This window comes from Theropithecus gelada, chromosome 12 (assembly GCF_003255815.1).
Source record: "Theropithecus gelada isolate Dixy chromosome 12, Tgel_1.0, whole genome shotgun sequence".
NCBI classification, from domain to species: Eukaryota; Metazoa; Chordata; class Mammalia; order Primates; family Cercopithecidae; genus Theropithecus; species Theropithecus gelada.
Window position 1 is genome coordinate 83,942,166 of NC_037680.1, and position 27,359 is coordinate 83,969,524.

General features: G+C 39.0%; 1 protein-coding gene across 1 annotated transcript in view; it reads left to right on the forward strand.

The window, feature by feature from the left end:
- The window catches only part of LOC112635876, a 28,146-nt gene extending 1,886 nt beyond the window's left edge, over positions 1 to 26,260 (forward strand). The window contains exons 3-4 of the mRNA XM_025403961.1: positions 23,911 to 23,975; positions 26,164 to 26,260. Of these exons, the coding sequence (XP_025259746.1) occupies positions 23,911 to 23,975; positions 26,164 to 26,260 (162 nt within the window). The remainder of the gene's footprint in view (positions 1 to 23,910; positions 23,976 to 26,163) is intronic.
- Positions 26,261 to 27,359: the final 1,099 nt, after the last annotated feature.

Sequence of the window (27,359 nt, forward strand, 5' to 3'; positions counted from 1 at the left end):
GTAGATGCAGACGCATCTGCAATTAGATGTGCAAGGACGCTGCCAGCTAACTAGCTGCATGACTTCGAGCGAATTACTGGGTCAGAACTTCTACCTACCCATCTCAGAAACAGAAATAGTGGCATCCACGTTGTCTAATTGTTATGAAGAGTCAGAATATCTTTGGTAACTCACCTAGCATAGTATCTGACACTATTAGGTGAATACTAAATATTAGCTATCATTGGCTCCCCACTTGAGCTACGTAAACTAATAGGACCATTAGGAGAATATACTATTGGATCTTGGAGATAGAGGAAAGGTAGAAACTCCTTGCTAGTTTGTTACAAGGTGTCCTCTCCTCTGACCCCCATGCTATTTCAACTCGGGGGATGGGCAGGAGCCATTGAGAAACACTAGGGCAAAAATATGTTCACGAATAATAGGGAAAGGAAAGGAACTTGGGTATAGAAAAACTAGAGGCAAAAGGTGAGGCAAGACCAACCAAGTAATTTGGTACTTGAGACTCAAGTGAACTTACGTGTGTCACATTATAACCATTTTTGAATAAAACAGGACATACCGGTTAACGTGAGTTTCAAGATTTTATAAATAATAGTTACCATTTATTAAGCACTTGGAGTGTGCCGTATGTACATAAACATTTTATATGCAATGTCTCATTTAATCTTAAGGACAGCCCCAAGGTTTGCACTTTTATTATCCCCAACTTTATGGATGAAGATACCCAGGCTTGGAAATACTAAATAAGTTGGTCAAGGTCTCACAACCTGGAAGTGGTCAAGCAGGGATTCAAATCCAAGAGCATCTCACTCCCCACACTGTTCTACACTGAGCTTTGTATGGTGAAAAATGGTCAATATATGTTTTAAGTCAATATATGTTTACAAAAATTGCTTGGGTGGGGCCGGAGGAGGGGGCTTCCATTGAGACTTTTCCTATGTAACTATCAGCCATCTGACTTGCAAAAGGACTCAACCAAAATTTTACAAAGCAAATACTGCAAACCTCATTATGATCTTTGCTCCAAGCTTTGTAGAATATTTTAGATTCATTTTAAGAGATTTATGCAGCAAGGCATTGTGAAAGGCACATTTTCAATATTAGTTATATTTAGCTACTTTTCATAGCCTAGAGACCCAAGATTCACATTGCAAAACACATGCAAGGTATCCAAATGTACAAAGTAATCAAATTAAGATCACAAGAGAACTTTGGCAGTTCAGCAAACCAAAATAAACTGCACTGTTATCACTACCACTTACTCATTACCTTCTTTGTACGTGGCATTTTACACATACCTCTGATCTCCACAATCCTGTGAGGGAGCTGTTAGTGCTCCGTTTTTTTAGATGAAGATACTGAAGTTTAGAGAGTGCATGTAATTTGCTCATTGCCATGGGTCTAGTAAGCGGTAAAAGCAGATTGGAATACAGGTCTGCCTCCAAATTGACTCCAAAATCTGTCTTCTCCACAAGTGTTACCTTGGGAGGTACTCATTTTACTTCTAATAATGTCACTCTTCGGAAGTGATCCTATAGGAGACACCCTAGAGTAAATAATAATTATCCCCCCACCCGGGAGAGCTTAGAAATAAATGAGGCTATTTTAAGAATAAAATAGTAAAAATTTAATATGTAAATAGACACATTCAAGGCATCAGGCTTTTTCCACCAATAAAATTCTGCTTCATGCGTATAGGAAGTCTTTATTATCCCAGTGTGATTAGTACTCCTGAGAGTAAATCCACTTAAAACAGGGACCAAATTTCAGACCAATCAGTGAAGAAAGGTTTGCCTGAGACTTGATATGAAAATAAAACTCAATGTTATTAAAATGCATTTATTCTGTGCTGTATGGGCACACCTCATTTTATTGTACATAGCTTTATTATGCCATGCAGATACTGCTTTTTTATATAAATCGAAGGTTTGTGGCAACTCTGCTTGGAACAAGTCTTATCAGCATAATTTTCCCAACAACATGTACCCACTTTGTGTCTCTGTAACGTTTTGGTAATCCTCACAGTATTTCAAACTTTTTTGCTATTATATCTGAAAATGGTGATCTGTGATCAGTTATCAGTTTTACTATTGTAATTGTTTTGAGGCACCATGAACTGTGCCCAGATAAGATGTAGAACTTAATAACTAGTGTGTGTGTGCGTGCTGATTACTCTACCAACTGGCTCTTCCCCTCCCTCTCCTCAGGCCTCCCTATTCCTTAAGACACAACAATATTGAAATTAAGCCAATTAATAACCACCACTATGGCCTCTAAGTGTGCAAGTGAAAGGAAGAGTGACGTATCTCTTTTTTATTTATTTTTATTTTTATTTATTTTTATTTATTATTATTATTATACTGACGTATCTCTTTAAATCAAAATCTAGACATAATTAAGCTTAGCGAAGAAGGTATATAAAAAACCGAGATAGACCAAAAGCTAGGGCTTTGCACCAAACAGTTGGCCACTCTGTGAATGGAAAGAAAAAGTTATTGGAGGAAATTAAAAATGCTACTCCAATAAACAAACAGATGATAAGAAAGCAAAACAGCTTTATTGCTGATATAGAGAAGGTTTTAGTGGTGTGGATGGAAGATCAAACCAGCAACAACATTCTTTTAAGCTAAAATCTAATCCAGGGCAAAACCCTGACTCTCTTCAATGTTTTGAAGGATGAGAGAAGTGAGGAAGTTGCAGAAGAAAAGTTGGAAGATAGCAGAGGTCAATTTATGAGGCTTAAGGGAAAAAGTCATCTCCATAGCATTACAGTACAAGGGAAGGAGCAAGTGCTAATGTAGAAACTGCAGCAAATTATCCAAAAGACTGACCTAAAATCATTGATAAGGGTAGATGATACAGCCTTCTATTGAAAGAAGATGCTGTCTAGGACTTTCATAGCTAGAGGAAGAAAGCAATGCCTGGCTTCAAAACCTCAAAGGACAGGTTGATTCTCTTTTTAGGATCTAATGCACCTGGTTCCTTTAAGTTGAAGACAATGCTCATTTACCATTTTCAAAGTTGTAGGGCCCTTAAGAATTATACTAAATCTACTCTACCTGTGTTCTATAAATAGAAGAACAAAGCCTGGGTGACAGCACATCTGTTTATATGATGGTTTACTGAATATTTTAAGGTCATTGTTGAGACCTACTGTTCAGGAAAAAAGATTCCTTTCAAAATGTTACTAATTGACAATGCACCTGGTCATGTAAGAGCTCTAATATAAGGAGTTGTACATGTTGTCATGCCTGCTAACACTACATCCATTATGCAGCCTGTGGATCAAGGAGTAATTTCAGCTTTTAAATCTTATTATTAAAGAAATATATATCATAAGACTATAATTGCCACAGATAGTGATTTTCTGATGGATCTGGGCAAAGTAAATTAACTTTCTGAAAAGAATTCACCATACTAGATGCTATGAAGAACATCTGTGATTCATTTGTGGAAAAGGTCACAATATCAACATTAACAGGAGTTTAGAAGAAGTTGATTCCAACCCTTCTGGGTGACTTTGAGGGGTTCAAGACTTCAGTGGAGAAAGTAACTGCAGATATGGTGAGAATAGCAAAAGAACTAGAAGTAGAGCCCAAAAAGGTGACAAAAATGCTGCAATCTCATGATAAAACTTGAATGAATGAGAAGTTGCTTCTTACGGATTAGCAAAGAAAGTTCTTTTCTGAGATGGAATCTACTTCTGGTGAAGATGCTATGAATATCGTTGAAATGACAAACTATTTAGAATATTATTATACATAAAATGAGTTGATAAGGTAATCACAGGGTTTGAGAGATTGACTCTCATTTTGAAAGAAGCTGTACTTTTGGTAACATGCTATCAAACAGCATTGCATGCTACAGAGAAACCTTTCATGAAAGGAAGCATCAGTGTGACAAAATTTATTGTTGTCTTTTTCTAAGAAATTGCCACAGCCACTCCAGCCTTCAGCAACCCACTCTGATCAGTCAGCAGCCATTGACACTGAGGAAAGACCTTCTACCAGGAAAAAGATTATGACTTGCTGAAAGTTCAGATGATAGTTACCAATTTTTAGTAGCAAAATATTTTAAAATTAAGGTATGTATATTGTTTTTTTCTTAGACACAATGCTATTGCACACTTACTATAGTATAGGGTAAATATATGCACTGGGAAACAAAAAACTTGCATGACCCACTTTATTGTGATATTTGCTTTATTGCAGTGGGCTGGAACCAAACTCAGCAATATTTTCAAAGTATGCCTGTATTTAATAATATTTATGTTGCAAGTACAACTGTGCTAATTGTAAAATGAATAAATCAAGAAAGTTATTGTTGGTTTAATTTTTCTACAAAATGTAAAGCACCTTTTGGGGCCCAGAACACAATACCCCAATATGTATGGCACCTTGACATGCTGAGTATTTTGAGCCAAAGGAGATTGGGAGAGCCACGAAAGCAGGAATTTCTCTCTGACCTTCCCCTACTCCTATTTTCTCTCCTGAAACAGATCATAGAAACCGAAATTTCTCTCCCTCAAAGCAAGCCATAAAACTAAGAAGGTCATTCTCTGACCTCCTCCTTTTTGACCTGAAGACCTTCATGTGACAGGTGTTCTGCCCCTCCCTAGAGGCCAAAGAGAATCTGAACAAACAGGCCTTGCTAAGTTTCCAGTTTATTACCATTAGGCCATACCTCCTTTGTATCCAGTCCTCCTTCAACATGACTGTTCATCCTTCATCACACCTAAGCATTAAAATACTGTTTTCCCTGGGTCTCTGTGTCTTCATTTTTGAAGGCTCCCCTGTCATGTAAAACTTTGATTAAATAAATTTGTGATACTTTTCTCTTGTTAAACTGTCTTTTGTTATCGGAGTGTCAGCCATAAACCTTGTGATAAGGGAGGAAAAGTTACTAGTTTTTCTCTCCCACACACCTTACAACATGCCTTATTTCATATTTGACTTTTACAGGATAATCAAAAAGAGGGTCATTTTGTAAAAATGTTAGAGGGCTTCATCAGTTTCCCCAAGGGTCTCAATTAGTTTTTTGTATTCAGAGTATTCTCTTCTGAAGCAGCAATATAGTCACCCTCCCTGTTGATTTTACCTCCACTTGTTAGTTTAACTCTACAAATCTCTATTTGCCAGTGGCCTTATCAACCTTACTTTCACGGACATCATAAAATCTTACACTTTTGGCACAATTTGCAGTTTTACTTTGCAGTATAATTGAATATACTGCATTGTATTGTAAATGTTTGCCACTGTGAAAGCAGGAGAGAAGATTGGTGTTAAGAAGGGACGTTTGTGTGGGAGATTAATTTATAAGTGGTCCTGTCATTAATAAATATTTTCATGTACTGACTTTTTCTTCCCTTCACAATCTTAGGACACTGGAGGAAAGTGTGAACTTGGGTTGTGTCATAGAAAACGTGAGTGTCGGCCGGGAGCGGTGGCTCAAGCCTGTAATCCCAGCACTTTGGGAGGCCGAGATGGGCGGATCACGAGGTCAGGAGATCGAGACCATCCTGGCGAACACGGTGAAACCCCGTCTCTACTAAAAAATACAAAAAACTAGCCGGGCGAGGTGGCGGGCCCTGTAGTCCCAGCTACTCGGGAGGCTGAGGCAGGAGAATGGCCTAAACCCGGGGGGCGGAGCTTGCAGTGAGCTGAGATCCGGCCACTGCACTCCAGCCCCGGCCACAGAGCCAGACTCCGTCTCAAAAAAAAAAAAAAAGAAAAGAAAACGTGAGTGTCAGAGAGGCGGAGTTTGGTAAACAAGACTGCCTGAGAAACATGGTTTGAATTTGGAAGAACATGAGAACATGTATGTGGCCACGTGTGAGAGTTGTTTCATGATTGAGAAAAAATAAATGGTAGTCTTCTCAGGCCTTTAGTGTCCTGGATAAAAATATTTCTTAAAAATACATCTCTCTGTTTTCATTGTGTGCTCACTTTCTGCTCATAATTTGACTTCTCACTTGTTCTGCCTACAGGAAAAAATGTACTAGTTACAACCACAGGAGCCTGGTCACTGTGGCAGTACTATTGCTATTGTCAATGTCAAATGTCCAAAGACATTTTAGTTAATATGTGTGTTTTTTGTGAGTTTAGTTAGCATGGGTCTGACTTCCTAGGTTTGTTTAATTTTAAGACACTAACATATTAAGATTTCTAGACATGATGGGCTTTAAAAAATGGTCTCAGTGAATTAACCAAAAACTCTTACTATCTTCTTCAGAAGACATCCCAATCTTGCCACTAGCTTTTAGAATTCTGTGGGTATATTATAGTTTAACAAAACATTTATTTTTAAATAAAATGCCAAAGCCAACCCTAATGTTACATCTTACATCACAGTGGGTCATACAAAATGGGTAAAAGAGGGGCCTGGTAGATTGTGAGTTATGGGCATGTGACCCAGGAGACAGTTTGCTTCTTCCTTCTAACTCAAGTGATCTATTGCTTAACAAAAATTCACCTATCCTCATGATAAAGGTAAGGAATTTACGAGTCCAGCAAAAGTTCACTGTCAAGAATGCTCTGTCCAAACCTTAGAATGTTGGACTTTGAATGTCAGTATGACCTGTATTACATGATTCCTGTGGAGATAAATATCAGTAGTCACTTTTCTAGCTTGAGCTATCAGCACCTAAAGTGTCAGTATCCTCTCTGAAGAACAAAATCATCATTTGAATTCAATCAGTCATTCAACATATATTATGTAAACCATTCAGTCATTTAACATATATTATGCAAAGGACTTAGGTTGCAAATAAAATGGTAAACACAGACATATTACCAATATCAATGTCTGAGAGAGTAGTACTGTGTCTCAGAAAAGACATTTGAACCTTCATCAGATCTACTGCTTCCCTTTGCAACATTGCTTTCAGGAGATGCCCAGTTCCTCCAATGATAGGAGATCCCAGCAAGCACTAGGATAAGCTGCTGTGATTGAACCTAATTGGATGATTTTCACCATCTAAGAATAGCATCACAAGCTTTCAGGGGTCTCTGGACAAAGATTTTGGAAAAGAAGCCAATAGGAAATGAGAAAAAAAAATTTTTTTAACAGTAAAAAGGATTAATTTTGCTGTACAATGACACAAATGCCCAGAGAGTTGTGAAGCCAGTGAGAAATCAAGTTGCTAATATTTTGGGGATTCTTAGCTTTTGCGGCATGTGAGGCACAATTTGTAAGATGGTGTTGTGTTTCATCCTGAGCATTTTTTGTTGTGACATGTTGAATACAACACAGTGTAATTATTAATATGTTAAATATCACTGTCAATGTTTTATCAGAATATTATCATTTTTCTTTTAAAAGTGCCATTGCCAAAGGGCTTGGTATGCAGTTAATGGGATTTAACAGCAGAATGCATTTTGGATTTCGTAATGGAAATCAATGGGAGAATAAGATTGATTTGATGGAAAGTCTCTGTACTGCAAACTTTGCTGACAATGACCATTCCTTTAAGTGAGAGATACCTATTCCACAAGTGCTCAATGATGAGTTTTTATGTATATGATAGATCTCGGTAGTCTGGAAAATTAACAATGTCAGAAGCAGGGTTTTCTTTGTTTTGTTTTTGTTTTTGTTTTTTTTCTGACTAGTCTCTCATTTGAATCTGACTAAATTTTCTTTACCAGAAGGATGCTTATTTGAATGCTTTGAAAAGTCAGCTGAGTCACAGTTTTTAATACTGGTCCCTGCTCTTCTCTGGAGTAAGTTATCACATGCTTTAAAATCCTCCATTTGTGCCATCTAAGTGGGAGAAATAATGCTTCAATGCCCACCTCAGAATGCTTCACAATTCTCTCCTAACTCTCATCTCCTCCTCCTGCTTTGCAATGCTCAAAGATTATTCGAAGCCAATGTGGTCATGCTTTATACTGTGTCATTTCATTTTGGCTTCTCCCAAACTGGGCATCATGGAAGGCATGCCCTTAGCTGCTCTGCCTCTGTTTGGTCATTATTTGGGAAGCCAGTGCAATCTCATTTGATGAAGACCAAAAGGTAGTATAACTCAGAGAGGCTTACTCCTCTTACCCAATTTGTCCAAATGTGAAATTCTACCCAGCTCTCCTTGTGCCACACATAAGCCCCAATCCTTTCCTTTCCTGTGATATCAATTTTCAATCTTTGAGGACTATTTATGTTAAATCAATCCTTTTTGTTTTGTCCTTTCTACATGTTCAAAACTATTATTTTAAAAAACAATTTATTAAAGAACATACAAAATATCTTTAATAAAATTTAAAAATAATATTGCTTTCTCTAGTATTGTTTGGACACCATATTGCTTGTGCTGGATTCTATCAGCTTGGCCTAAACAGGAGGAGATGGTATTAGTTCAAATGATATCAAATGTGCTTGAAAGAATATAGAAGTTCTAAGGCACCTAGAAAAATTTTCGTAATTAAAGTTACCAAAATCTACCCAAAGTACATGAGATGTTCTCAAAGAACCCACTTTACAGAGGGATTGAGAGTCATATATTTTTCAGAATTTAAGTCACTTCTCAATCTATTAAGACAGTTACTGTTACATTTATCACATTTTAAGAGAAACTATAATCTTGAATATTGTAACATTTCAAAAGGTGATACAATAATGGCCTTTTTGTGAACTAGTGATAGCATTAGCCAAAGGAAAGCTAGAGAGTAAGGACTGGTTAAATATAACTTTCTTCCACACTGCCCTGGGGTAACTGTTGTCCTAAGTGACCTTTAAAGATAATTTAGAATGGAAACGGATCTACTTTAGTAGCTTTACTAAGTATTTGACAACGTTGAATTTCCCCTTTTTGATTTGTCTTTACCATAGCAACCTTCTGATCTGTGATTTCCTCTTTTGAAAGAACTGACTTACATGAGATTTCACTTTGTAAACACATAGTATCTATTTTTATTTATTTACATACTTGTTTCTTAATTTTTCTATTCCAGAGAGGAAGTATGAACAAATACAATAAAATACAGGAACTACAATACAAAAAAATAGCATTAAATAAAAGACAGAAGTCAAGTACCAGAGGATAAGGGAGAAAGAAATATACTAGGTATCCATTGTTATTCTAGCTGCATCTCCCATTAAACACTGATCAAGCAATGTTGTTATTTATCCATTAGATCCTTGTAACTTTGCTTAGTGTGATGCAGTGCCCCTAGAGCACAGAATCTCACCTATTTATGGTTATTTACTGGAAAAAAATTTTCAACATTGCTATATGTTTAAAAACTTTATGATAAATTGTTAAAAAAATTAACTTTGAAGTCATAGAGAGAAGAGAAGGAGGAGGCAGCAGATAAAGGGGAGAAGGAGGAAAGGGAAGAGAAGTGTAAATGTAAGACCAGTTTTGAGTGAGGGTGTGTGTGTGTGTGTGTGTCCACACAAATGAACCTTCTTTTCTCATTTTGGTGTTTCTACTGCAGGTATTTGAATGAAGCTAATTTAGAATAATTTACTGAATGCTCACTAAGCACTGAGTGCTGTACTAAACGCTCTTACACGATTCTCTCATTTAATCCTCCAAACAACATCAAGAAATAGATATTATTGGCATCATCCTTATTTTATTAAGTGGTTAAGTAAATTGCTCAAAATTACAGAGCACAGAAGGAGTACAGCCTGAATTTGAACCCAGTGAGCCTGTATTTCAAATTTTAGAGTCCTAACTTTTAAGCTGAAACTAACAATAAGGGCAAAAGTAACAAGGTTCTCAGAACATGTCTGTGTTTTTTACTCTTTTTTGCATCCCCTAAAACCTGGCACCATGCTTGACACAGAACACTTAATACACACTTATTACATGATTATATGTCATAGAAAGAAACAATAGTACTCATTTGGTTACATTTTTCTCTATGTTCTCCATCATTCCTGCATGATTTCTATCCATTTGTCCATCCATCAATAAATACAATGCAAGGATCCATGATGACTTATGAAGACTGGAACGGGTTCAAAGATTAGGGAGATATCAGCAAGAACCATATAAATTTAGAACATGTAGATTGCAACCAAAATTCAAATAAAATTTTTAAATTTTTTTTGCTTCTTAACATAGCCCTAGCTTTAAACATTTGCTATGTCAGTTATGCAGTTATTCTGTAACACATCCCCAGTCTCTACATGTATCTGAATTTTACCCACCCTTCCACAGATTTAACTAATTTCTCCTGATGTTTGCAGGACAAAACTAAGGAAATGTCTAGACCCTCAGGGTAAGGGAAGCCCCTAGAGACTGGCATGTGAATCAGAAACGCAAATGCTTATAGACCACACAGGTATCCTCAATGAGTAAGGTGGGCCAGGTGAGGATGTTGGATAATTGGAGAAGGCACATTGCATTTAAAGGAGATGACTACTGCTCAACTCCAGCCATCTGTGACAATACAGATCCACCATGTGCTGCTAGATCATTCTATCTTTCAAAAAAAGCAAAAAAAAAAAAAAAAAAAAAAAGTGAAATCTACTGATTTTTAATTTTGACAAGGAATCCAGATATACAAGAAAAAAAAATTTCACAAACAACAAAAAACTACACAATAGCAGACCAAATTTGGCCAATGGGCCACCGGCATGTGACTTCTGTGTGAGTACCTACCCCTTCCTCAAAGCAGTAGGGGTGACTACTTGTTGTTCTGCTTGGCAACATCCTTCACCAGGAATTATCCCGCCAGCTATGGCTTAAGCATTCAGGTGAGCAGGAGCCCCCGTGCACCCCACCTGAAGGAGGCCGTTCCATTTCCAGGCGGCTCATAGTCATCTTTTTCTAAGACTGAGCTGTAGTCCAGCAGACCTCTAATTTCTTCATATTGGGGATGTTCTGTCTTCTGTAGCATCCCCAAAATACATCCCTTTCCTTTTTCATATACCAGCCCTTAAAGAACATGAAGGCAATGATCAATTTGCAGTGGCTGTTGTGAGGAATACTAGAAGGACATCTATTATTTCAAGTGTGGTCCAACCAGTGCAGAGGCAGAGTTGGGTTATATTTTCCTTTGTTTCCAAAACTATATTTCTATCAAGGCAACCTAAATTTAATTTTGTAAGTGCATCTCATGGTTTCCTTATAGTAAATTTATAATAAACTAAAAACCTATTGGTCATTTTTTAACATGAGCTACTATAAAAACAGGCATTCCTCATTCTTGCTATTTTACCCCAAGACAGGAACTTCATGTGTACTTATTAAACTTCATTGTTTTATATTTGGCTCATTTCCTTTCTTTGGAAATCTTTTTTAGATTCTCGATTTTATGGTCTAAAACATTTGCTATCTTTATCGATTCCATATTACCTATAAATTGGATAGGCCTGATAATAACAGCTAACATATATAAAGTTTGCTATGTTCCAGACACTGTTCTGAATGCTTTACATATATTATTTCATGCTCACAACTGAATTCTCAATTAGCTACTAATCATATACCTATTATACACATATAAGAAAACTATGGCACGTTAAGTAACTGGTCCTGGACCACACAACATGTAAGTGATAGGAACAGGTGAGGTGACTCCAAAGTCTGCAAGCTTAGTTGATATCCTTTGCTTTACCCCATCAGATCTCAGAGAGCAATGTAGACAGACAACACTAGAATGATAAGCCCTTTTAAAAACTGCCCTCCTGTAATCCCAGCACTTTGGGAGGCCAAGGTGGGTGGATCACAAGGTCAGGAGTTCAAGACCAGCCTGGCCAATATGGTGAAACCCCGTCACTACTAAAAATACAAAAATTAGCTGGGTGTGGTGGCAGGCACCTATAGTCCCAGCTACTCGTGAGGCTGAGGCAGGAGAGTCGCTTGAACCTGGGAGGCGGAGGTTGCATTGAGCCGAGATTATGCCACTGCACTCCAGCCTGGGCAACAGAGCGAGACTCCATCTCAAAAAAGAAAAGAAAAGAAAAGAAAAAACATAAATAATAAAAATTGGCCGGGCGCGGTGGCTTACACCTGTAATCCCAGCACTTCGAGAGGCCAAGGCAGGTGGATCACGAGGTCAAGAGATCGAGACTATTGTGGCCAACATGGTGAAACTAAATATACAAAAATTAACTGGGCATGGTGGTGTGTGCCCATAGTCCCAGCTACTCAGGAGGCTGAGGCAGGAGAATCGCTTGAACCTCGGAGGTGGAGGTTGCAGTGAGCTGAGATTGCGCCACTGCACTCCAGCCTGGTGACAGAGTGAGACTCTGTCTCAAAAAAAAAAAAAAAGCAGCTCTACAATGTTGCTAGCATTAAAATGCTAAGAGCATAGATTATTATTCCCATTTATCAGATAAAAAAAGCTGAGGCTTGGAGGTTAAAGCAACTTGTTGAAACCACATAGGAGGCTGCGGCAAAGTGAGTGCTAGTCCCCACACCCCTGCCCTCTTTCCACTGCCTAACTTTATCTCCAATGTGCTGTTACTTCAAATCTGATTAGTTGCATAGAGAGCTACCCATCCTATGGCCACTAATTAAGTGCAAGCATTTTCTCCCTGGTGGAAAATGCTCTTGATTATTTACGCCTTTCCCCCTTTTTTTCTTTGCTACTAGCATCCTAATGCTCTGATTGAAATATGTTCAGTTAAATATATACTTGCCCGGCCTCCCTTGTATTTAGGGATGCCAGGGGCACAGTTCTGACTAATAACATACGAAAACAAGTCTTCTGGTATGCATTAGTTTTCTAGGGCTGCCATTGCAAAGTACCACAACCTGGGTGGCTTCCGGAAAGGTAATGTATTATCCCATAGTTCTGGAGGCTAGAAGTTTGAAATCAAGATGTCTGTAAGATTGGTGCTTTCTGAGGGCTATGAGGGAAGGATCGATTCCAGGCCTCTCTCCCTGGCTTGTAGATGCAGGCTTCTTATTCACATGGCTCTCTCCTAGTATGCATGTCTCCGTGTCCACATTTCCCTTTTTTAATATTGGGTTAGAGTCCACCTTAATGACCCCCTTTTAATTTGATTACCTCTGTGAAGACCTATCTCCAAATAAGTTCAGATTCACAAAGAACAAAAACTACACAGATGGAGAGGTACTGGAGGTTGGGAAAAACGTATCTGTTTTTGGAGAGGACAAAATTCAACCCATAATGGGGGGGCTGGTATAGGTTGCTGGGGAAGCTTTTGCTTTCTTTGTAAAGGGGGACAACCATGGTGTGTCTTCCTTCCACTGCCCCTCCTTCTCTCTGCCTTACATACTGCCTCAGTAATTGGAGCTACTCAGCCATATCATGATTATGAGAGAATGACCAAGAGAACTAAGGAACTGAACCTATACCAGGAACTGCCCAAGTCTGGAGATCTTGTTACATAAGAAAAATAAACCCCTATGCTGCAAGTCATGTAGTTGGGTTTTCTGTTACTTATAGTCAAACACATTCCTAACATATTACCATTCTCAAAAATCTGGCTTTGTGTGATTTTATCAAATAATACCAATTAATCCAAAGTAAAAGTGTTAGTTATCATCAGGCTATGTTTACAAATGACTTCGATGGAGAATGGGGTTGAGCAAATCAAGTAATGAAAGTACTGTATTTTTCCAGATGTTTTGAAAACAATGTCTAAGAAAAATATGTTCACTGTGAAATACTATACAGCCATAAAAATAATGCAATCATGTCTTTTGCAACAGCATAAATGCAGTTGGAGGCCATTATCCTAAGCGAGTTAATGCAGGAACAGAAAACCAAATACCACATGTTCTCACTTATAAGGGGGAGCTAAACATTGGCTACTCATAGACTAAAGATGGCAACAATAGTCACTGGAGACTACTAGAATGGAGAGGGAGGGAGTGGAACAAGGGTTCAAAAACTACCAATTGGCCACTATGCTCAGTACCTGGGTGATGGGATCAATCATACTGCAAACCTCAGCATCATGCAATATACCTGTGTAACAAACCCGCACATGTACCTCCTAAATCTAAAATTTTTAAGTTGAAATTATTTTTTAAGAAATACGTATCTTGAAAGCTGTGCACCAACAGCTTCAAACTTCCTCTTATTGCTTGTTCTTGAAGGTGACTGGTGTCTTCCAGGCCCCAGTGTTGTTCTTGAAAAGCCAATAAAAAAGATCCTGTTTGCTATTCTTAGCATTTATATATACTAAGGCTGGTGTGAGAGAGAATGAGGTCATGACTTGTTACCCTCAACATGGACATTTTAGCAAGTCCCTCTGTGTACTTTGATGATTGAACATGAAATCATCTCTGCAGTTAAATTTTATTGCCTTAAATGCACCTCTGTTTCCCTTCCCATGCTGGGTCCTGTAATGATCTTTCTGGAGTTTGTTTGGAAAGTCAAAGAAGTCTGACAACGGGGGCTGTTTTGTCTCCAGATATTGTGAGTGTGAAAGAAACCACTGGGGACAGGGCAAGGTACCCTGCCAATGAGCCAGGCAGAATGTCCTTTGAACAGGACAGGGCCTAGGGTAGGGCAGGGAGTTGCACTATCAGTGTTGTGCAAGCACAGGCTTAGTGCCTGCAGGCCCGGAAGCTGGGTGCCTCTTAAGTGTTCACCCTGGACGCTTCTCTTGCCTCTCCCTGGTCCTAGCCCTGCCTCTGAGTAAGAATAATCTCTAATGGACACCATTATCCTCTTGCACTCATTTTAGTTGTTATATGTCTGCTTCTAGGTTCTAACCTGGAAGTTTTTATTAGTTTTAGTTGAACAGCTATTTTTTAAAGCCATAATCCTGAGAACACATTGACAGAGGAAAGGATTTTCATTCTGTTATACCCAGGCATTTAATATTTTACTATGGTAACTCTAAATAACTGAGTACCTAGGTTTGAGGCACTGTACTCATGTTGCATAGGTGTGTTGCATATACAATGTGCAAAACTCACTAAGAAATTCTGCAACCTAGGCATGCATAACCCAACCAAGAGAGAGGAAATGCCAGGCCCAGGCCCCACAGAGGAGAGGGCTACCCTCTGACATAAGACTATCTTGCTCCAGGTCGACTTGCTGCCTGTTTGACTCCCCTCCCTTCAGGCCTCAAAATCTCTGCTTTCTAAACTTTTCTGATATTAACTCCCTCAATCACCACAAATACTATCTCTATATCTCCTGATCAAATTTTTCTTACTTGACTAAAATATGTTATTATTGCTTTGCTTCTGTGGTTTCTTTCTCTTTTCCACTCAAAAAAAAAAAAAATCATTCAGTTGAGAGTAGATCAGTATGTCAAGTTTTCTCAAAACATTCTTTAAAGCCATTTTCTGACTTAAATGTCTAGAGGGCAGAGCTAAATGGGGCCACCAGGTAAGAAAGCAGGACGGCTCCACACACTTAGGGGGAATGAGGAGGGAGAAAACGGAAAGAAAAAAAATCTTATTAGGTTTTATAGGTCAGGGAAATCCTTTCTAGCCTGGATTTTTAAACCTTCTGAATTTTAATTGAAAGTATTTCTCCAGGGTATTTACTTTAACATGACTGTGCACTCTCAAAAAATATTCCCTATCCATATAAGAAAAATATTACAAATTCCAGGAAGACAAAATTGCATTAGAAGGAAGAATTTGATGATGTGCCCTTTCTACTTCGGACAGTAACCATGAAATTGCTGGCAGCCACAAAAGCTTCCAGACTTCTATTGAGCATCTCTGCTGGGAAAAACATAATGCTTCAGGGTATGATACATGACTCCATACTCCCACCTAGGAATCACCATTAATTCTTAAAAGAAGTGAGCAATATTCCTCTCAAGATTTATGACCATCCACTAAAGAAAATGTCCCCAAATTTGGCAGTAGAAGATTGGTTTAATCTGGAGGCTATTGTTAGAAAGGTATGAAAATTAATGCACAAAACTTGACGTCTCCCTGATTTCTCCAGTTTTGACCTCAAATGCAAAATAATGCTTGTTCCCTGTATACTACACACACACACACACACACACACACTCCAAAAGACAGAAATTCTCAGTTGCTCACTTATAACAAGTGCAGAATCAAATGCTAAGTGTTAACCACTCATCTTTTAAAAATTCATGTCTATAGTGTACATCTTGGCACAAACTAGAAATTACTTTATTCTCTTCTTTCTGCACATCGACTTTTTATCATAACTATAATATCATTCTTAGTAATAATGAGGATTATAAGAATACACTGGTTTAAATAGTGTTATCTGTCTTTCTGACTCAACATGTGTTTTTATATTGTATCTCCTTATCTTCATTGCATTCCTATAAAGCAGGTTGCTTATCATTTCTGATTTACAGATGTAAAAACCAGGGCATTGCAAAGCAAGATGATATGAGGTCAAATAGTCGTGAAAAAATTGGTCCTTTTACCCACTCTCTATAATATAATTAATTCACCCCCCTTAAATTCAGGAAATGGGCCGGAGTGTGGTGGCTCACGCCTGTAATCCCAGCACTTTGGGAGGCTGAGGGAGGCAGATCACCTGAGTTCAGAAGTTCAAGAGCAGCCTGGCCAACGTGGCGAAACCCCATCTCTACTAAAAACACAAAAATTCGCTGGGCGCGGTGGTAGGCGCCTGTAATCCCAGCTACTCAGGAGGCTGAGGCATGAGAATCGCTTGAACCTGGGAGGCAGAGGTTGCAGTGAGCCCAGATCGCACCCCTACACTCTAGCCTGGGGACAAACAAAACAAAACGAAACAAAACCAAGAAACAAACAACAACAAAAAACCAAGACAGAAAATGGAGTGTAACAATACATAAAAAAGAATTTTCAGTTGAAAAGGTGAATTAGCCTTAGAACACGTTTTCAAATTAGGGATCTTTCTTTCAAATTGCCTTTAAACATATGACAGAAAACGGGGTATTTTGGGTGCTTTCAAAGCTGACCCACCTGAGCCAGGGCATTTTAGGACAACCTGGTAGGAACTCTGAGTCGAATTCTTATGATGTTATGACTAAGTATCATGCTTTGGCTGCTTTCCCCCACCTCTTACTCAGATTCCCCCAGCCCTCTTCTTAAGGAGAATCCCTTTAACCCCTCCGAGGAAATATCCCTTCCCACAACACTTCAGAGTGTTTGCCGCACCTCTGCTGCAGTGTCCCCACTTGACACTGTGCTCCTTACTGTGGTGTTAGGGCTAAGTTTGCCTTTCATGGGACTCCAAGCTAGAAGTTGGTCTCAGCACTAATGAAAGATACACAGTATTGTCCATTGCTCAGTCAGCCGTTCTGATCCATTGCTGAGGTTGGAGGTGTTCCTTGTCTCCAAGTTGCTGCTTGATTCGTGGGAACCACCCCTAACCCCCCTCCCACTGTCCACTCAGGTTCTTTTCTACAAGTCTCAGGGACCTCTGTGCCATAGGAGACTCAGAGACAACAGTATATGGGTATGGTCATAACCTTCCACTGTCAGCCTGTGGAACATAGGATGATCCAGCTCCGCCATGAAATGAGAAGGTAGAGAGGGAGGGAAACCCTCCACTGTCTGCAACCTGAGAGACTGTTACTCTCCCGCTTCAGCAGCGGCAGGGTAGAAGTAGCACTGACCGATCTAATACTCAGGTAGTCAGGGTTCTAATTCTAGCTCGGGCACTTTCTTTGCCTCAATGTTTACATTTAGACCTAACAACTTTTTGTTTCTTGGTAATGACTTTCCATCAGTCACATGTTCCTAGATTTTAATATAATATTTTTACTGGGCAGTTACTGGATTTTGGCCATCTAGCATCTGTAACTGCTTGCTTTGGTAACTCTACTCTGACTTTCCTCTGAGAACTATGTCTGCTCTAATCACAGCCCATGAGCTTCAGGATGGAGTTGATGTCTTCTTAGCTCCAGCTGTGAAGCATGTGAACTGACCCTGGCCCATCAGCAGTTCCTATATCCCTGGGTTATGCGGGGTTGATTCAGAGATGGGCAACCAATCAGAGGGAATTTCAGAACTTTCCTAGACGCTGCCTGAAGAGACTTGCTCTAGCTCCATCAATCTGAGTGTTGAGTGTTGTCATGCTTGGAGCCTAAAGCCACTGAACGATATCAAATACAGCCTGAGAATGAGCCAGCCTACGAGAAGCAATGAGGCAGAGCCAATAAATAGATCCTGGTGGCTTTGTTGAGGGCTGAATCACACTGGCCTGAAGCTGTACCTCTCCTTGTACCTTTAGAAACAAAACCCTTTTAATCCCAGCACTTTGGGAGGCCGAGACGGGTGGATCACGAGGTCAGGAGATCGGGACCATCCTGGCTAACACGGTGAAACCCCGTCTCCACTAAAAAATACAAAAAACTAGCCGGGCGAGGTGGCGGGCGCCTGTAGTCCCAGCTACTCGGGAGGCTGAGGCAAGAGAATGGCATGAACCTGGGAGGCGGAGCTTGCAGTGAGCGGAGATCGCGCCACTGCACTCCAGCATGGGCGACAGAGTGAGACTCCGTCTCAAACAACAACAACAAGAAGAAACAAAACCCTTTTGCCAGGTGCGGTGGCTCACGCCTGTAATCCCAGCACTTTGGGAGGCTTAGGCAGGTGGATCACCTGAGGTCAGGAGTTTGAGACCAGCCTGGCCAACATAGTGAAACTCCATCTCTACTAAAAATACAAAAAATTAGCCGGACGTAGTGGCAGGCACCTGTAATCTCAGCGACTCGGGAGGCTGAGGCAGGAGAATCACTTGAACCCAGGGGGCGGAGGTTGCAGCGAGCCGAGATGGTGCCATTGCACTCCAGCCTGGGCAACAAGAGAAAAACTCTGTCTCAAAAAAAAAAAAAGAACCTTTTTAAGTTGTGTCCTCTGTCACGATGTCCATAAAAAAAATCTAACTGATATGCTATCTTACTTTTTCTCATTGCTTACATTTTCATAAAAACTGGCTTAGCCAATACACAGTTTTATTGTGAACAGCAACTAAGATAATGCATACGAAGGAAATTTCAAGAAATTTGAAAGCATTAAAGATTAGCGTCATTCCACCATAAAGGTAACCTCCTCTTGCTATTTTTTTCTCTTCAGTCATGATATTTAAAATCTGATTCCCGTGAAGAAGTTGTGCAAACCAACTTATGAAAGAAGACTTAGTCCATTAAATGTTATTTGGATGGATTTTTCTTTCCTTCCTTTTGGAATTGAGCTCAGTAAAATATAAGCCCAACTGAATGAGCCTGTCATCCTAAATTCCTGCTGGTCCTTAACGGCCCCACCTCTTATCACCAAGTTCTATCAAATCCTTTTTTTTTTTTTTTTTTTTTGAGACGTAGTCTTGCTCTGTCGCACAGGCTGGAGTGCAGTGGTGCGATCTCGGCTCACTGCAAGCTCCGCCTCCTGGGTTCAAGCCACTCTCCTGCCTCAGCCTCCCAAATAGCTGGGACTACAGGCACCCACCACCATGCCCGGCTAATTTTTTGTATTTTTAGTAGAGATGGGGTTTCACCGTGTTTGCCAGGATGGTCTCAATCTCCTGACCTCATGATCCACCCGCCTCCACCTCCCAAAGTGTTGGGATTACAGGCGTGAGCCACAGCTTTTTAAATGTCCAGTTAATCCATTTATTTCTTGCCACTACCTTAAATAAGGTTCTCATTATTTTTTCCTGAACTTGGATTGCAGTGTAGGCCACCAAGGGAGGAAATGCAGGAGGCATTTCAGCTTTAGTTGGAATATTGGTTATATAATTGCTGCATAACAAATTACCCCCAAACTTAGTGGCCCCAAATAGCAATAAACAGATATTATTTCACAGTTTATGTGGGGTAGAGTTTGAGAGTGGCTTAGATAGATGGTTCTGGTTCAGGGTCTTTTATGAGGTTATAGTCAGTATATTGGCTGAGGTTGCTGACATCTGAAGGTTTGATTGGGGCTGGATATCTGCTTTCAGTTTAGTTTGTTCACGTGCCTGGCAAATTGGGGCTGGTGGTTGGCAGAAGGCATCTTTCATGCCACATAGTCCTCTGCATAGGGCTGTTGAGGGTCCTCATGACATAGCTGCAGGCTTCCCCTAGAGCAAATGCTGCAAGAAAGAGCAAGAAAGAAGCCACAGTGTCTTTATGAACAAGCCTCAGAAGACATGCTTCATCATTTCCACAATGTTCTTTTGGTTACACTGATCAGTCCCATCTAATACGGGAAGGGGTACACAAGGGCATAAATACCAAGAGACAGGGATTGTGAAGTGTTATCTTGGCTACCACAGTTAGGAAGAATGAAAATGTCAGTTTGGGACATTCAGTTCTGGATATAAAGTAGTTCAATAGTGTCAAGGTAGAGATGGACAGTAAAGAGCTGGATTGATGGGCTGTAGTTCAGAAGAAAGATATGCATTGGTGAAACCATGCCCCAGAGAGTTAAAGAAACCAATAACTAACAGAAATCTTTGAGTTTGAGGGATGGCAGATAAGAAAAGAAACAACTTATTGAAATGCTGAAACTTCTTCCACTTATGAAATTTTAAAAACTGACTGAAATTCGTTTGAAACCAATATGGCCAACTGTGGTCTGCACAGAACAAGCTTGTTGATGTTGCAGTCCGAATTTCCACTGCATGTTTCATACTAACACCCCCCAAATTTGCACATGCAACCCATGAGGTAGCATAAAGAGATAACTGCACATGCCCCAGGACTTTCCAAACCTCCTCCTTCCTTCCAACAATCACTCATGAATCCTAGAATCCACCCCCTAGATCTTTTCTACCAAACATACTACCTTAAACCAGCACAAGAAGACAGATTTGAGGCTGGACTCCTATCTCCTTATTGGTTGACCTGTAGTAAAAACTTTTCTTTTCTCACAAATCCGGTACCATAATTTTGGCTTCTAGTGTATCATGCAGTGAGCCCCTTGTGCTTGGTAACATGGTGATTCATCAGCACGAGGATAGCAGCTGAAGTCATGGGAGTGACTAAGATCACCTGGGAAGAGTGAGAACATGAAGGACTGAATCATCAATATCTAAGGATGGATAGGGAAAGAAGAGCCTGCACAGAAGATTGCGAACTGTGTAGGGTTGGAGGGAAAGCCAATATACAGCAATATCATGGAAGGAAGGAAAATCTCCAAGTCCCCACTGAAGATCTAGAATTCTGTGATCCCATTTGACATCTATAATAATAGTGGGTTTTGCTAAGGGATTGATACAATTAAAATAAAATGGGGGTAAAAAACAAAGATCCTTAGAAGTTGATATCTACTGGATTAAATTTCTCATTGTCTTTGAAACACAAATGGAGGATTATTTTATTTCATTTTTGGTGGAGGTGATAGATTTTTTTTTTTCTTTTGCAAGTTGAATGTTTTGTTTCTCTACACATTCTGTCCATATATTTCCTCCAAATCTTTTCTGGTCATTAAAAGAATACTGATTATTATCTGAAATATCAGACTTGGTTATGAACCTGTCATACTCTTCTCCTGTCTGTTGAGGCAGTAATCATTCAATTATGTCCTCTGAGATTTTGAGGGTTCCAGAGTCTCTAGACCACCATGGGGTCTAGGGCACCAGGGAATAGCATGGTTTATAAGAATTCTGCCAGGCTTAGAGTTTTGGGTTGGTTGATCGGTGCTTTGGTGAGCTCTAGTTGTGAAAATAAAGCTTTAGGAAACACACATTTAATATAAATGTGAATGAGTCACAAATACATTAGATGTTTTGTTTTGTTTGTTTTTTGCCTTTGAAAGCCTTCAGGTTGGGTCTGTGTGGCTTAGAGATTTGTTTTGTTTTGTTTAGGACTATTTTAGTCAGTCTATGAGCTATTTATCCTGCACCTGACCAAATAAATTTGCTCTGACCCATTTCATAGACAGCTGTTTTCTATTTACTTTCCAGGAAGAAAAGTGCTTGGTCAGCCAAGAAAAATACTGCAAATGTTAGCAAGAGAATCTGTGTGACAGCTTAGCAAACCAATTGTATTTTGACCCTCTTCTCTATATGCGGAAGGGTTCAAGTCCCTTCAGGTGGGATTGAATCAGGAGGAAAATAAACTAAATTTATATTAATATGTAAATCAAATTTTTCCATGTAAATGAGACCTACAAATGGGATTAAAACTTGCACTCCTGAATATCTTATAATGGTAATTGACAGTACTAATATCACCAATTTTCTTCCCTCTCCTTCCTTCATTACTGAAAAGGCACAGGAAACACTTCATTCATTTCTGGAATATAGCCACCGCTGTCATGGAAAGCAACAAATGTTATTTAACAGCTACACAATAAAGCATTTCACAATAGTGTACAAAGATAGTCCAGGCCAAAGGAAACTACTGTCCAATGTGAATTTATCTGATGCTTAGCTGAAATGCTGTTAGGATGACTGTGCATTCATCACCTTGGAGAACACCCTATTTATGACTTGAATTGTACTCATGTCCCCCCACAACAAAATTTGTATGTCGAAGTCCTAACCCCCAATGCCTCAGGATGTGACTGTATTTGGGGATAGAGTTTTAAAAGATGTAACTAAGTTAAAATGAGGTTATTAGGGTGGGCCCTGATTTAATGTGACTGGTGTCCTAATAAGAGATCAGGATACACACACTCAGAGGGAAGATCATGTGAAGAAACAGGGAGAAGGTGACCATCTACAAGAAACAGAGAAAGCTCAGAAAAAACAAACCCCACCCACACCTGGAACTCAGACTAATACATTTCTGTTGTGTAAGCCACCCAGTCTGTAGTACTTTCTTATGCCAGCCCAAGCAGAGTAATGCAGCTGCAATGTAAGGCAGAAAGAGCTCTGCTGCCTGGATTTATGACATGATTGGGTCTCTAAATCTCAGGAACCCAAGGTACATCAGGCAATGTGGCTCCCTCCACTTCTGCCCCTGTCAGCCGATCAGCCCTCTACCCCTGAGTCTCATCTAAATCCGTTCTTGGATTTAGTTATTTTTTTAATCCAGGTGCAACGTGTCGCAATCTAAATTAGCCCCAACAATAAGTAGCTAGAGAGCTTCATTCCTTTCAGTGCATGCACACACATGGAAACACCCTTTCTGTGTTAATAACTAATAAATATTCTAATAAGTGTTCTCATGGCTGCAAGAGGCAAATTCTTAGCAAATCAAGGTACTCTTGTAAATGAGCTACATGGGAGAAATTCAGAGCCCGTTTATGTTATGTCCCTTCAGTCATATATTAAGACACGAGGATTTAAAATGAATCTGTCAGGTGTGTAGTGAAATGCCCCCTCCTAGACATTTTTTTGGCTTCTTAATTTAATTTAGAATATATATTTGGGAGTATGCCCACAAACATGAATTAAACAGATGAGATGGAGACCATTAACACAGAAAGTAAAATAAATGCTAGAAAATCATCTTTAAAATCTGAATGAATTACATTATCCTAGTTAATGTATAACGTTTATGGAATTTTTGCTCTTTAGGGCCACACTGTTTTCTCTGGATCTCCTAACTTCTCTGGAAGGGAGGCAGCAGAAAGAGAGGGTAGAAGAGCTTCCGTTTACAAATGGAAAGGCAAAGGCACAGAGAAAAATCCCGTCAGGCTCTACATCACCATTTAATGCAGGGGTTCTCCGTCTTGCCTGGGCACTCTTACCTCTAAGAACATTTTAAGCACGCACCCTCAAAGTACATCTTTACTCATTTCTTTGTAAATGGTATACTTGTACTACTGTACTAATATAGCATGTACATTATAAGGCATACACCAAAAATAGTGACTTTATAAGGATGAGTTTAAAATTCATTTTCCTCTCGTGGAATATCTTGTGTTATCATTCTGCTTTGGAAATCACTGAGTTATTAAATAGGGTGCGGGAATGGAGGCAGATCCTTGGGCTTCCTCAAACGCACCTATTTGATCATCCTGCCTCTCCAGTTTTAAAAAGTAAGTAATCTTGTGTGTACAAAGGAGCATGTGCCATGCACTGCTTATACTCAGGGCCACAATATCATCTCTTTAGAAACTCCCTGTGGATCACACATGAAGCAGAAACATATGGACTTTTTTTCTTTTCTGTTGACTAGGCAGCCCCTATGCCCATGGTATCGTTGGCCCAAATACTCAAGTTTACCTGGAATTATACTCTAAGGTATGGTCATATGTTGCACTTAAACATCACAATAGAAGAAAATAATAGACTGATGAGAATTAGTTGAGCACATTAAAGATTTTAGTCTCTTTCTCACTGTAAGTGAAGACAAATATGCAGGATAAATTAAGGCAAGCATCTTCTCCTGGCAACAGATACGTGGAAGCAAGCACTTATTTTAAGCCGGGCAATTTCTTTTGTTTTATTTCAACTTATTTTTCTTTGTATTAAGTTTGAGTTAAATTAAAATCAATTCTTATTGTTAAAAGCAGTGTGACATTACCTAGTATAATAAAAATATTTCTAGTTATCTAATCTCTCTTAAAGCAGGTTTTTCTAGGTAGTCAATGATTATGATATCTGGGTTGTGGGATACAGTGTGGTTTTTGTTTGCTTGCTTTGTTTTTACTTCCTGGCTTTACTCTTTTGTATTCAAAGTATCTTAGCCATGAAAAAAGAAAAAAACATATATATACACACACACACACACACACACACACACACACACACATATATATATAGAGAGAGAGAGTTGAGAGTACAAAAACTATAAAATAATTTTCCTTTTAAAAAAGTCAGATATTTACATCTAAGGGAATGAATAAATAAATATGAAAAGTTGGTTGCCTCAAATGTTCAAAGACTTTTTAGATCAGAGCAAAACAGAAGATATAGTTCTCTGGGAGTTAACTGCATATGTTGTCCCTATGGAAATGAAAATGTGGCCAGCTTTGATGTCCTTTCCACACTCCTGCCAAGTAGAGACAGGTTACACATCCCCACCTCTCCTGCACTATTTTGTGACCAACGGTACCCCCATCTGCAAGATAACTGGTTAGACTTTCAAGACACCGCCTCAGCCCTAAAACCAATGTTTATATTTAGCTGAATAAATTATAAAAGTCCAAAGTCACAGGAACTTGAGATTTTAAAGCTGGATGATATTTCAGAAATCATCTAGTGATTCAGTCCCTGAACTTTCCAGCTGAAGACATCACAACCCAGAGAAATGAAGTGTCTCACTCAAATTCACCAACATGTTAGGGACACAGACTCGACCTGACCTTGTGCTTCTTTTTTTTTAACTTTTATTTTAAGTTCAGGGGTACATGTGCAGGGTGTGCAGGTTTGTTACATAGGTAAACGTGTGTCATGGGGGTTGTTGTACAGATTATTTCATCACCCGGGTATTAAGCCTAGTATTCATTATTTTTCCTGATTGTCTCCCTCCTCCCACCCTCCACCCTTCAACAAGCCTCAGTGTCTGTTGTTTCCCTCTATGTGTCTATGTCTTCTCTTCATTTAGCTCCCACTTATAAGTGAGAACATGTGGCATTTGGTTTTCTGTTCCTGAATTAGTTTCTAAGGATAATGGGCTCCAGCTCCATTTAGGTTCCTGCAAAGGACATGATCTCATTTTTTTATGGCTGCATAGTATTCTATGGTGTATATATTTCACATTTTCCTTATCCAGTCTATCACTGATGGGCATTTGGGTTGATTCCATGTCTTTGCTATTGTGAATAGTGATGCAGTGAACATACGCATGCATGTGTCTAAGTGGCAAAGGACATGAACAGACACTTCTCAAAATAAGACATATATGCAGCCAACACGCATATGCAAAAAAGCTCATCACTGATCATTAGAGAAATGAAAATCAAAACCACAATGAGATATCATCTCACACCAGACAGAATGGCTATTACTAAAAAGTTAAAAAATAACAGAGGCTGGTGAGGTTGTAGAGAAAAAGGAATGCTTATACATTGTCGGTGGGAGTATAAATTAGTTAAAATATTGTGGAAGACAGTGTGGTGATTCCTCAAAGACCTAAAGACAGAAATACAATTCCACCCAGCAATCCTATTATTGTGTATATACCCAAAGGAATATAAGCCTTGTCATTCTTACTTGAAACTCAACAACAGCCACTGTGTTGATCCTGGGCTTGGCACATTTCTGGTTCTCATTTCATTTGTCCTGGCTTATGACTTCTTTTTTATGGCTTTATTATTGTTTCAGTATTCTTAAGTGGTCTCACACTATTTGGAAAAGAGATGGAGGATGAAATATTTATATTGTAAAGGTCAGGAGAGCTCTCCTAACTCCCAATCTAGTGCTCTTTCCAAAGAGGGAAAGGTGGACTGTGGACCTATTATTGTTCCTTTACTGTCACTGACAATAGTTGCTGTGTCCGTGGAGCCACGAAGGTTCGAAGTAGCAAGCAGCATATCATGCACACTCATAGACTTCCTTCCTACGTGGAAATTCCTAAAAAGTGATTTAAAAATATTTTTGCAGGTAATAGAGAAAATTTATGTATCTATTCAATAATTTGTCTCATAATCATGAATATTCCATCTTTACCAAAGGTGAAAATAGAAATCCTTGTTAGAAATCATTACAATGAAGAGCTTTAAAATGTAAAATAAGTGTCTATTTGGGAGAATTTAAATTTGTGCAAAGTAGTTTTGTATTGACTTAACGAACCAAGGATAAAAGCTAAGAAAAGAAACATTTGTAACGAATAGTTTGAGACAGCAACAGCAATGGATGTAGCTGCAGATGACGCTTAGAGGGTGGGAGAGATTCTTTTCTGGGAAATACAGTTGATCTTCTATTACACTTCATTTTCCATAGAAATACACTATGATATCAGAAAGACAATGACGTGGAAAATCCTAAGGTCTTTGACTACAGAATCAACAATAAAAATCTATTGTTTTAAAAAAGTATCTACATAACATTTGAGTGATAGAGGGAATAGGGAAAAAATGCACTGAATTTTTCTGACTTTGAAAACACAGCTAATTAGCAGTAATGCTGAAAGGAACAGTAAGTTGAGCTTCCAGGTCCAGTAGGAAATTAAATTAACAATGACTTTTAAAATTCAGTTATAATTCAATAACTTACCTCATGCTAGATGATTGCTCATGATTCTTGTCAATAACCTTTTAACAAAATCAAATCGTAAGGAGAAAATCACCTATTACATTACTATTTCATTCATTTATATTTTTATAATCTATCCATTTCCACTCTTTGTTTGACAAATTCATAACTAAGGTTGTGGATTTTATATCTTCTATAGAACATTATCATCTTCATAGAGAATGGTGGCCATTCTTTGAACAATCTGCCTTTAACTTACTGGTCTTCAATCAAGGCTGTCAATCATTGTTGGAACAAGACAGGGTGAGTTTGATGCAGTGAACACACATCCATCAAATGCAACTTAAGGAATATGTACTCTATGAGGGTTTATATTCTGTTCTTAAACATCATACAAACCCCTCCACAGTCAAACATGGAAGCAGAGCTCTTAATTATTCACTCGCCTGGGGATGGGTTTGAGGGGGTTACATACTATGGAAATTAAAT